Source organism: Siphateles boraxobius, unplaced genomic scaffold (genome assembly GCF_051911475.1).
Source record: "Siphateles boraxobius isolate OS27281-9 unplaced genomic scaffold, OSU_SipBor_1 199, whole genome shotgun sequence".
NCBI lineage: Eukaryota > Metazoa > Chordata > Actinopteri > Cypriniformes > Leuciscidae > Siphateles > Siphateles boraxobius.
Window position 1 is genome coordinate 146363 of NW_027508809.1, and position 12690 is coordinate 159052.

The window sequence follows — 12690 nt, forward strand, 5'->3', positions numbered from 1 at the left end:
GTAGAGGGCAGATCTAGACTGTAGTGTCTAATGAAGGTGTGAGGGGAGGCCCAGCCCGCGGCATCGCAGACCTCCTGAAGAGAAACTCCTGACAGCAAAGCTTTAGAGGAAGCCACTCCTCTAGTTGAGTGAGCTTTTACTTGCAGAGGCGAAGGCAAGCTGCGCGCCTCGTAGGCTAAAGATATAGCCTCTACTATCCATCTGCTGATAGTCTGCTTGGAAACAGGGGAACCCCTCTTAGGTGACCCGAAACATACAAGTAACTGGTCCGCCTTCCTCCAGCCTGAGGTTCTATGAACATAGACCTCAAGGGCTCGGACCGGGCACAATAAATGCTGTCTAGCTTGCTCATCCGACACATGCGGTGGAGGATGAAAAGCCTGAAGAATTATAGACCGTGCTACATTTGACGGCACCTTAGGCACATAGCCAGGTCTAGGGTGGAGAATGGTTTTTACTCTACCGGGAGCGAACTCAAGGCAAGAAGGAGCAACCGATAAGGCCTGCAAGTCCCCAACTCTTTTGAGGGACGTATAATAAGTGGGTGTCCCCCCAAGGTGCCCACCCCTAGAGGCGTGTGGAAGGCAGCTATGGCCGCCACATAGACCTTAAGCGTGGACAGGGAGTGTCCGTTAGAGAAGCGACTCTGGAGGAACTCCAGCACTGAAGCCACTGGGCAGTTAACTGGGTCCACTGAAGTTCTCTACACCATAAGTTAAACACATTCCATTTTAATGCATATAGTTTCCGCGTGGAGGGGGCTCTAGAGTTTAGAATGGTCTCAACAACCTCGGTTGAGAGACCAACATTTATGAGCTGGTCCCCCTCAGGGGCCAGACCCACAGTTTCCAAAATTCCGGCCGAGGGTGAAATATTGTGCCCCTGGCCTGAGAAAGAAGGTCTCTCCTGATCGGAATTTGCCACGGAGGGCCTGCTAGAAGGACCATGATGTCCGAAAACCATACTCGGGCCGGCCAGTACGGGGCTACTAGGAGTAAGCTGATCCCGTAACGCCGGACCCTCTCTAGAACCCCTGGGAGCAGAGCGATTGGGGGAAATGCGTACAGACGTAGCCTCGGCCACGTCTGCACCATCGCATCCAGCTCCCCTGGGGGAGGCTACGAGAGAGAGAACCAGAGTGGACAGTGAGTGTTCTTGTGAGAGGCAAATAGGTCCACTTCCGCTTGTCCAAACTCCTTCCATATTAGCTCCACCGACTCGGGGTGGAGTCTCCACTTCCCGGGCTTCAGCCCCTGCCTCGACAGGATGTCTGCTCCCACATTGCTGACCCCAGGGATAAACATCGCTCTGACTGAGAGAAGTTTGCCCTGGGACCACAGGAGGACCTGATGCGCCAATCTGCATAGAGGGCGCGATCTCAGGCCCCCCTGACGATTTATATAAGAGACCACCGACGTATTGTCTGTCCGAATTAGGACATGATGGCCTAAGAGGTCTGGAAGGAAGTGTCTGAGAGCCAGAATCACAGCCAGCATCTCCAGGCAGTTGATGTGCCAAGAGAGATGGTGGTCCTTCCAGAGACGCCTGGTGTAGCGGCCTTCCATAACCGCACCCCAGCCTGTGAGAGAAGCATCCGTAGTCACAATCTTTCTTTAACATGGTGCTCCCAACACAGGATCTAGGGACAGGAACCAAGGTTTCCTCCACATTACCAAAGAACGAAGGCATCTGCGCGTTACCTTGATAGTGCGAAATGGGTTCCCCCTCGGGGAAAACCCTCTGGTTCTGAGCCACCACTGTAGGGCTCTCATATGCAGCAGGCCAAAAGGAATTACGTTGGACGCTGCCGCCAGGAGACCCAGCACCCTTTGAAAATGCTTGACCGTGATGGTTTGGCCTAGCCTGAGGCTCGAGATTGTAGTCAAGATGGTATTCATACGAGCGGGAGACAGCTGTGCCCGCATCGTAGTTGAGTCCCAAATTACCCCCAGAAAAGTAGTCTTTGTTAGAGGCACCAAAGAACTCTTCTTGACATTGAGTCTTAGTCCCAAGCACCTTAGATTGTACAGAACAACATCTCGATGTTGAACCACCATATCCTCTGACTGTGCCAGGATAAGCCAGTCGTCGATATAATTGAGGATGCGAATGCCTTGAAGTCTTAATGGAGCAAGGGCAGCATCCATGCATTTCGTGAAGGTGCGAGGTGACAATGCTAGGCCGAAAGGAAGAACCCTGTATTGGTAAGCCTTTCCCCCGAAAGCAAACCTTAGGAACTTCCTGTGTCGTGGAAGGATGGATATGTGGAAGTAAGCATCTTTTAGATCTATCGTGACAAACCAGTCCTCGGACCTGATCTGACTCAAGATCATAGGTATTGTTAACATTTTGAACCTGTATCTCCTCAGAGACGGGTTTAGTACCCTGAGATCTATAATAGGACGTAATCCCCCATCCTTCTTGGGAACTATGAAGTACCGGCTGTAAATCCCGGCTTCTCGCTCTTGGGGAGGAACATACTCTATGGCCTCCTTCGCTAAGAGGGACTGAACTTCCTGTTCCATAACCAGACCCTGCTCGGGGCTGACCAGTGTGTTTACCACCCCGCTGAACCTGGGCGGGCGATATTCGAACTGAATTTTGTACCCCCGTTCTACTATGTGCAGGATATTGAGATATATTTTGCCCATTGAGATATATTTTGAAGACCCTTCCAGGTGTCTAGATAATCTACTAGGGGGACCAGTCTCTCGGGACTGGCCTCTGGTGTTAAATTCGATATATCGGTGACCTGAAGCATTTGACTGGCAGGAACTAACCGATTTAATTTTTCTGCAGTCCTCGGGAGAGGAAGCGAACTGGACAGGGCCGCAAAAGCTTTGGGCTGACAGTGTGATATGCGTTCGCTGGAAACCAATGCATCCCGAGGCGCTCTTAGCGGCGGGAAGTAAACATCGATTTCCTGAGGGCTCCGCGAAGGACTAAGTTGTTGATACTTGATCGCGGGGGAGACCACCCTCAGAGGCCTGCCACACACGCCAGGGCCTCTTCGCCGAAGCCTTCCTAGCCTGAATGACAGTCCTCAGATCTGTCCTAGGCTTGGAAGGATTTGGCTGAGAGTGTTGCCTCTGGCTCCAGGCCTTTTGCGGGGGAGCACGAGAAGCAACACTCTCTCTCTGCTGTTGCAGGTGTGAGGAGCTGGCGGCAGCCTCGTGGGACTGCCCCCTGGCAGCAGCCCCACGAGACTTGGAATGTCGGCGGGGGATGAGTTGGTTTAATGCGGCTGACTGCCGTTTCGTCTCCTGAAACCTCTCGACGACAGTGCTGACTGCGTCGCCAAAGAGGCCAGAAGACGAAATCGGGGCGTCGAGGAGGAATGCCCTTTCCCTGTCCCCAACGCCCGACAGATTCAGCCACAAATGTCTCTCCGTGGCTACCAAGGCTGCCATAGAATGGCCAATTGCACGGGCCGTCTCTTTGGTAGCACGGAGAGACAAGTCAGTCACTCGACGCATCTCCTGAATGTCGTTGAGGGTGACCTCCCCGCTGTCGTCCACATCTTTTAGAAGGTCGGCCTGGTATGCCTGCAGGAGCCCCATTGTGGGCAGGCATGCACCAGCCCGACCCGCCGCCATATATGCTTTCCCCACCAAGGCCGATGTTGTACGGCAGGGCTTGGAGGAAAGCACTGGAGCTCTCAGGGACGATGCGGCCTCGGGCGAGAGATGAGATGCCAAAGTCTCCTCAACCCGAGGCATCCTCCAATAGCCCCTCTCTCTCGACCCCATTATTGAAGCATATATATTTATATTGGGGCTAGACAGTCGAGAGGAGAAGGGCTTGTTCCACACCTCGGTGTGGAGATCATTAAAGAACGGGAGGCTCCGGCGCGAAGGCTGTGACCGGGCTTGCAGGAAGCGCTCATCAAGCTTGCTTTTTACTGTCGCTTCCTGCTTTTCTGGTGGCCAATCGATATTTAATTTGGCCACAGCCCTAGTCACAACCTCCAGCAGCTCCTCAGATGCAGGGGAATGTGATGGCAGATCTGAAATGCCATCACACGTCTTTTTCGGGGCAAATGCCACCCTTAGCCTGTTTCAAACTAAAATCCGCTTTTAATCCTCTGGGGTCTGAGGTGTTCTGACATGCCCTGACATTTGTGCTTATTTCTGTTACTTGAAAAATTTTCATAGCTAAAGTCTGATTGCACTGTATTCAGCACAAACTCTGCTACAATAATATGTGAGCAAAAAATGTGAAGAGATTAAAATAATGGCTTTTTGATTGTTTGGATTTATTTACAAAACAATATAATCCAAAGATACATAATGAAGGAAAAAAAAGTCACAATGTTGAGCACACTGATCACAACAGAGAGACTTGAACAGTCACATACAATTTAAGCCATTCCTGAAACAATTCCTGTTCAACATACCGGTTTGAAAAAATTGCATTTAAAATTCACAAATATATATATATATATATATATATATATAAAGAACACCAGGTTTGTTGTGTCTTGTAGGCATATACTTGTAGGGCTCTATAAAATATGAATAACAAATAAATATAAATATATATTTGCGGGCCCAAGCCGGTGGCACCGCAACCCCGGTTCCTTTAGTTACCTAAAGGCCCCGGGGTGGCGGTGCCGCCGGCTTTGGCCCTTCATCGCTGTTCGCAGCTATATTTATATATATATATATATATATATATATAAAAAGAAGCCGGTGGCACCGCCACCCTGGTGCCTTTAGGGTTATTGTGCACGACGTGCAAAATCGTAACCCTGCTTTGACTGTCGAAAAGAAGTGTGCTGTAGAGCTCGCATCAGTGTGGGTGCATCAAGTGCGCATCGAGGACACATATCAACCACAAAGTATGCGTGAGCAACCTTCTGAAACCTAAAATGAAAAATGAGACACCTTATCCATGGGTCTCATGGATTTAACGGACACATGCATTCTGCATCAAAATTTATAGACAAGACAAGTACTTTGTTTAGGCATGGTTTGTAAGGAATTACAAACCTGCGCACATATATTCAAACGCACATAACTATAGAATCAATTCTTAATGCGCATGTGAACGCCATCAGCGTCTATCACAGGTTCACGTTTAAGGTCTGTTTAGAGAGAACGGTGTCGTCTTAGTGGCCCCTAATTTAATATCAAATGATCATTTAGACGGAAGTGAATCAATCAAAACTAACTTTAGCTGGAATTTTTTTTTTCAAGAACCACTATAAAACCAAACCAATCTCTGTTACCTTAAATTATATGTTTATCTCTGTAAAGCTGCTTTGAAACAATCTACATTGTAAAAGCGCTATATAAATGTGGATGACTTGACTTCACTTGACATGAAATAAGTACACAAGACCGAGTATTCATATGAAGTGTGCCATTTGGGACAGGGCCTATGATCTTGAACGACAATAGCCACATATATGAGATAATTTAAATATAGAATAATTTTTAATGTCATAGGATGTCATAGCTCAATATGTTTTTCAGCACTTAAATGTGTAAATATAGAAGCCCAGTATTTATCTGGAGGTCTTTGTACAGGTTTATTAATTTAATTATATTTTACACTTACGTGTCCAATGATATGCAATGGAAGTAAATTTTAATGTTTAACATGGGTGTATTCACAACACATAGCATACGATATAATATCTTAAGATTATTCATCATTATGTTGTCTCTGCCTTTTCTGTTTTAATGATATTCAGAACAGAAAAACTAAATGTTCCTTATAATTTTAATTAACACTAACTTTATTCTCATCTGAATTATAAATAATTGATTTCCGTATAAAATGATTTCAGCGCCTCTCTCTCTCTCTCTCTCTCTCTCTCTCTCTCTGCCTCTCTCTCTCTCTCTCTCTCTCTCTCTCTCTCTCTCTCTCTCTCTCTCACCCTCTCACTCTCTCTCTCTCTCTCTCCCTCTCTCTCTCTCACACACACACAAAGTTCTATCGCGCCAGCACACCTCTCTTGCGCGCACACACACTCCAGCTTAAGAGAGAGGCCCGCGCCATCAAATTGTGTGTGTGTGTGTGCGTGTGTGAGAGAGAGAGAGAGAGAAGCGCGGACGCGATCGAACTGTGTGTGTGTGTATGTGCGCGTGTGAGAGAGAGAGGGGCGGGCGCGGGCGCGATCGAACTGTGTGTGTGTGTGAACAGTGGAAACATACTCCGTCATTTTTTTCATCATTCAGACTGCAAACTGTTTACTTATATTTGTGTACACTCGCTATAAAACACAACATCATCAGTCACATACGTAATATATTTATATATAAATATAATTTTGGACACAAGAGGGCAGTATAGCCCTATTTATGATTTTGTGTTTAAACTATCACTGGAAGAGAGCCCCCCCCCCCCCCCCTTTCCTTCTCACCCTCCCTACACAGGCAAACACACACAGAGAATGGCAGGGAACACTCTCTCTGTTAGAGAGAGGGAGAGAAAATTCTCAGAATCCACATTCAAACCACAATATCTGACCTTCTGTTGGTCGGAACTAATAACTGTAAATTAGAAAGTTGTTCGGCTTGAAGAGAACAATATGCACCCCAAGTTTTGTAACTGTAGGTAACTAAGTTATAACACACTTTATGTGTCCTTTTTTAGTCATAAATTCATTTCCTCGCCACGGCCAAACCGTTCGAGATATCAAAAATCCGCTGGTAATTTATCATCCTCAATGTCTTGACTTCATGCTGACCGAGTTTCGTGGTGTTTGGATTAATTCTCTAGGAGAAGTATATAAAAAATAAAAGCATGCATTTTCCAAACAACCCATAATAGCTGACTTCCTGTTGAGCTGTCGTTAAACTTAGAGCACGAAAGTTGTTCGGCCAGATGAGATCTAAATATGTACCGAGTTTCATATTATTACATGCAAGCATGTTTGATATATGGACAAGTGTTCGAATCGCATTCCAGGGGGCACTGTCGAGCCCCCCTGCCACGCCCGGGTACCAGCTTCAGCCCGGCCCTGATGGCCGCGGGTTCTGACCTGTGTGCAAAGTTTCAAGAGTTTTCGAGCACGTTTAGGGCCCCAAAACCTTGAAAAACAAAAATAAAAGCATTCTCACTCAGCAGACAAATCCCCCTCCCCCAAACACACGGAGAGAAGTAGGGTCATAGAGAGAGGAAGAGAAAATTCTCCAAAACATCCACATTCAAACCAAAATATCTGACTTCCTGTTGGTCTGAGCTAATAACTGTAAATTAGAAAGTTGTCCAGCCTGATATGAACAATATACATACTGAGTTTAAAGATTGTAGATAAAAGTATAGACCTAACTCCCCCTCTTTTGTCAAAAGGTGGCGCTACTGAGCCCCTGCACCACACCCGTTTCTGAAACTTTGCACATGTCTACTGGATAATAAATGTGATGTGTCTGTCGAGTGTCATGCAATTTCAAGTATGCTAAGAGTCTCAAAAACATCAACAAAGAATTGTAAAGTTTGATGCGTTGCCGCGGCAACAGTATCTAAGATATCAATAATCCTTTCACAGGTCTACATCTGCCGTGTGTTTACATTATACACATAAAGTTTGAAGCAAATCGGGTAAAAATAAGTGTGTGATTTCAAAGCATTTTGAAAGTGACACACTTCCTGCTGCCAGTTGGTAGGGCTATAACTTTGACTCACAATAGTCACATCCATGTGATCGGCCTCTTACAGCGAACACACTGCTGAAGTTTCATCGAGATCAATTAATGTATAAAGAAGTTTTAACACACTTCCTGTTTCCATTATTCGTCATAAATTCGTTTCCTCGCCACGGCCAAACCGTTCGAGATATCAAAAATCCCCTGGCTATTTTTCATCCTCAATATCTTGACTTCATGCACACCGAGTTTCGTGGCGATTGGTTGAATTGTCTAGGAGGAGTATTTTAAATTTCATTGCATGCGTTTTCCAAACAACCCGAAATAGCCGACTTCCTGTTGGGCTGGGGTAAAAAGTCAGAGCATGAAGGATATATGAACCGATGAGATCTACAGTATATGTGTACCGACTTTCATATTATTCCATGCAAGCGTGTTTGATTTATGGACCAAGTTTTCGGACTGTCGAGCCCCCCTGCCACGCCCGGGTACCAGCTTCAGTCTGGCCCTGATGGCCGCGGGTTCTGACATTTGTGCGAAGTTTCAAGAGTTTTTTAGCACGTTAAGGCCCCCAAAAGGTAGTAAAATAATAAGAAGAAGAAGTCGGAAGAAGAAGAATAATCCTAAGGAAAACAAAAGGGGCCTTCGCCTTTTCAAGGTTTGGGCCCTAATAATAATAATAATTTTCACTTTACAGAAAACGCGTTGTAATATGTGTTTATTTTTGTGGCCTATAACTTTAAATAATTAAAAAAGAACACTTCAGTACACTACACTGGAGAAAAATATATGGATTATTATATGTTACTTAAAATATTTGTATACGTTATGACGTTATGAAATGAGATTGGAGTAAAAATATGTAGCATAATTTGCTTTTGTGACCCAAACTATCTTGCTGTGTGACTCAAACTCACAGCCGATGCAGAGACCATTTACTGAACCAATCGAGCCGCTCCCCACTATGAAACATTATTGTTAGCACATTGTAAACATCTACGTTTGAGCAGATATACATTAACACAGTAGTTAACAATAAATACTGGTCTAAACACTGTAATATTCATCATGGTAGTGTAAACACTATCTTTCTTATCTTAAAATCACGTTCTTCTTCTTCTGATGTAAATCCAAGGAAAACTCGATGAAAAGCAGAGGAAAGATCAAGTTTGGTTTGTTTTGAGGTGATGGGGGCGTTTACAGGTTTGCGTTCCTTCACCTGGACGATTAGCATGTGAACATATCTCTCATGTCTGTGTGGCATGTATTCGCTGAGTTACAGTTCATTTGCGTTTCAAAATGGACGCCACTGAGAGAGAGATGGCAGAACGCGCATCATAAGCCAACAGATGCAGGCAACATATTTTAATTAAAGACAGTAAGAATAAATACACAAATTTAGCAAAGAAGAGACAGGACAAAAGACAACTACGATCAACTACATCATATAGACACTTCAACTCAATGGAATGAATAAAGAACAGACTTATTAAAGGACTTTTTGTAAATGAGAGACAGACACGCAATGGCAGATTCAATGGGAGTAGCACAATGCATATGTGTGCATGAACCACTATTCGCTCATTCACCCTTCTCTCTTCTCTACAGGGACCACAGTTATCCAGGTGACAGCCACAGATGCAGATGACCCTTTGTTTGGGAACAATGCTAAACTCATCTATTCAATCCTGCAGGGGGAGCCCTACTTCTCAGTGGAACCCAAAACAGGTGCAGATCCATTGCTCAGCAATAACCTTTGTGCTTTGAATAGTCATGTTTAAAATGATCTAAATCTCACTGCATTAGGGTTAAATGGTATTTATGTAAATACCTTGGAGATACTGGGTACCAAATACTGGGAGAACCCAGACTCAGTCAGGGGCCAGTTCTCCTCTGGCCAACGAACGAACAGTGTATGTGTACAGTGTACAGTGTACAGTGTACAGTGTACTTTGATTCAGGCATGATCCAGCTGACTACAGTAAACCTCAGGATAAACAGAGAGACTCATTTTTAGTCTTGATGCCAATCTTCTTACGATGTAACGAGTACAGTTGGTGTTTTAGGAAGTGTTCCCGGTTCCGAATGATCTAGCTTATGCACCGTAACAATCGTTTAACTGATTGGAATAATATACATTTATAATGTTCTATGTGTATGCCAGGTTAAAGAGATGTGTTTTTAGTCTGGGTTTGAACTGACAGACTGTGTCTGCTTCTCGAACAATGCTGGAAGACTATTCCAAAGTTTAGGTGCTAAATAGGAAAAAAATCTACAGCCTGCAGTTGATTTTGATATTCTAGGTATTATTAACTGGCCAAAATTTTGAAATAGCAATAGACATGAAGGACTATAATGCGTTAAGAGCTCACTCAAGTACTGGGGAGCTAAACCGTTTAATAGTTTGTAAGTAATCAGCAATATTTTAAAATGTATCATTTGTTTAATAGGGAGCCAATGCAGTGTTGACAGAACCGGGCTAATATGGTCATACTTCCTGGTTCTGGTAAGAACTCTAGCGGCTGCGTTTTGGACCAGCTGTAGTTTGTACAGTACATTAAGCGTGCAGGGCAACCACCCAGTAGAGCATTACAATAATCTAGCCTTGATGTCATGAAGACATTAACAATCTGTTCCGCATTTGTCACTGAAAGCATATGTCGCAATTTAGATATATTTTTTTAGATGGAAGAATGCAGTTTTACAGATAATAGAAACATGGCTTTCAAATGAAAGATTGGTATCAAAGAGCACACCCAGGTTCCCAACCGACGACAAAGACTTGACAGAGCAGCCATCAAGTGTTAAACAGTATTCTGGGTTATTACATGAGGAAGTTTTTTGTCCAATAATTAGAATCTCTGTTTTCACGAAGTGGAACACACTTCAAAATGGCAGCTGGGATTCCCCCGAGGGAAAGTGCTTAGGGAAGTTCGTGAGTGCGTGTCAAAAAGTGGAGTGGAATGCAACCCTAGTGATCCTGAAGTCTTTGATAAGCTTACTCAGGTGTGTTTGATCAGGGTTGGAACTCTGCAGGGCATTGGCCCTCCAGGCCAAGATTTGAGAAACCCTGCTATAGTACAAACGTACATTTCTTACTAGAAATACCATTTAGCACACTTAAACAAGGACAGTCTGTGCTCAATGTTTATTTTTCTTTCCCTCCAACACAGGTATAATTGTGACGTCATGGTCTAATATGGACAGAGAAGCCAGGGAGGTATATCTGGTTGTGGTTCAGGTGAAAGATATGCTAGGACTTAACGGAGGCTACAGCGCCACAACCACCGTGACCATAAGCCTAATGGATGTCAATGACAACGGACCCACTTTCCAGCACAGTGAGAATCCAAAACATGACTATGACACTTCAGTCAATCAAACAAACAGATGAATTATATTAAACTAATGGGAAAGTCAGGACCTTTTATACACATTAAATATGGCTTTATCACATTCATTAATTCATTATTTTATTATATTTCTGTGAAAGGACTTAGGTTTTCTTAAATATCAAATTTGAATATATCAGAAGCGAACCGTGACTCTCGAACCTTGGCCCTCTCATCCTCTTCTCTCGTCGGTAAAAAAGTAAACTCTGCCTAAAATCAGCCTAGCTTACTGTGTCCTCTTCTATAATACTTCATGTTACCTTTGACAAGAAAACATGAGAGCATGAGATTTAACACCAAAATTATACAAAAAGTAATAAAATGCACACAATCTGTGTGTCATTTCAGGGTAAAATGTGCAAACTGGCCACAAAACCAACAGAATTGAATGTAAGCCATCATGACAGCGCTCAGACCAAAGGACATTAGTGAGCAACACTTCCGCATATGTTGATAATAAATCATATCATTAGACTGGCACAACAGCTGATTAAATGTATGTAACAGACCATATTAAACTTATGATTGGGAAAAAATTGAACAATTATGCAGAATTACAGAAAATGTGCATGTCACTAAGTTAGTAAATTTACAGACTGACCAGTAATTCTGCAAAATAACTTTTCTAAACTAAGGCTTAAAATATAAAACAGTAAACTTTAAATTACTTACCCAAACAGCAAACAATTCCAGCAGTAAGCTTTTGCTTATTGGTTGATGCTTTCATTCAGGGGTATTGCTTAATTGCTGGGGTTGAAATGCTTTAAGAAGCTTTTGCTTTCTGCGCAAATTTAAGCGCTGGTGTAGATCTTCCTTCCTTGCACCGCTGGTGTCGTCTAGCTCATTGGCTCTGCCCCCGCCGCTGACACCGTGCGGTTAATCAGCTTTGCCTCGGGCTTCAACTCCACCAGCTCGGCATCTGGCAGTCTCCGGTTGCACCCCGGCCTCTCAGCCCCGTCGGCTCTGCCCCGACTCTGATTTCCCTCATATCTACAGTGGCCCGTCTGCCCTAGGACTCCTCTGGGCTCCCTCGTCCATCTGGATCAGCCTAAATCGGTCAGCGCTCCGCTTCTGACACGGACTTCTGAGTCTCCGGATGTGCCTCGACCCTCCACCCCTTCGGCTCCACCTGGCTTCACCTTCTCTCCGGGCTCCATCATCGCCCCCGTCAGCCGAGTCTCCCCCTCGGTCCCGCGAGTCAGCAGCTCCACTTTGGGCTTTCGGGCGGTGGGTGTCGCCCTGGTCCGTGAGCCGCTCTGCTCAGCTGGTTCTTCCACGTACCCTGGTTCCGCCTCCATTGATGAGTCCCTGGGTTCCATCCAGCCCTTCAACCAAGACTCCACCCTGGCTCCTCCCACCGTCGACTCCTCTGTGGTGTTCGTCTCCACCAACTTCTCCTCATCCCTATCCATCACCTGCTCCACGCCCACCACCAAAGCCCTCTCCAGCCCTCCACTGTTAGAAGTTCAGTTACGGCGCAAGGACGGGCCTTCTGGGAGGGGAAACTACTGGCACAGTCTCTGACTCTTTTTTTGATATTCTGTTGTGCTTACCTTAAGTTCCTGTTTCCTGGCGTTTAGTTTCGGGTTCTGATCATGTCCCTGTTAGTTTCTATGGTTACTTATGATTATCAGCTGTCTTTAGTTCATTATTATCTCCCTCATATATACTCCCTGCCTTCTACACTGACCTGCTGCAGTTGC

At 44.9% G+C, this 12690-nt stretch overlaps 1 protein-coding gene across 3 annotated transcripts in view; it reads left to right on the forward strand.

Moving 5' to 3' along the window:
* The window catches only part of cdh19 (cadherin 19, type 2), a 103726-nt gene that overhangs the window by 54291 nt on the left and 36745 nt on the right, over positions 1-12690 (forward strand). For all 3 annotated transcript variants that reach the window (XM_077235576.1, XM_077235577.1, XM_077235578.1), the window contains exons 4-5: positions 9204-9323; positions 10769-10936. In XM_077235576.1, coding sequence (XP_077091691.1) covers positions 9204-9323; positions 10769-10936 — 288 coding nt within the window. The remainder of the gene's footprint in view (positions 1-9203; positions 9324-10768; positions 10937-12690) is intronic.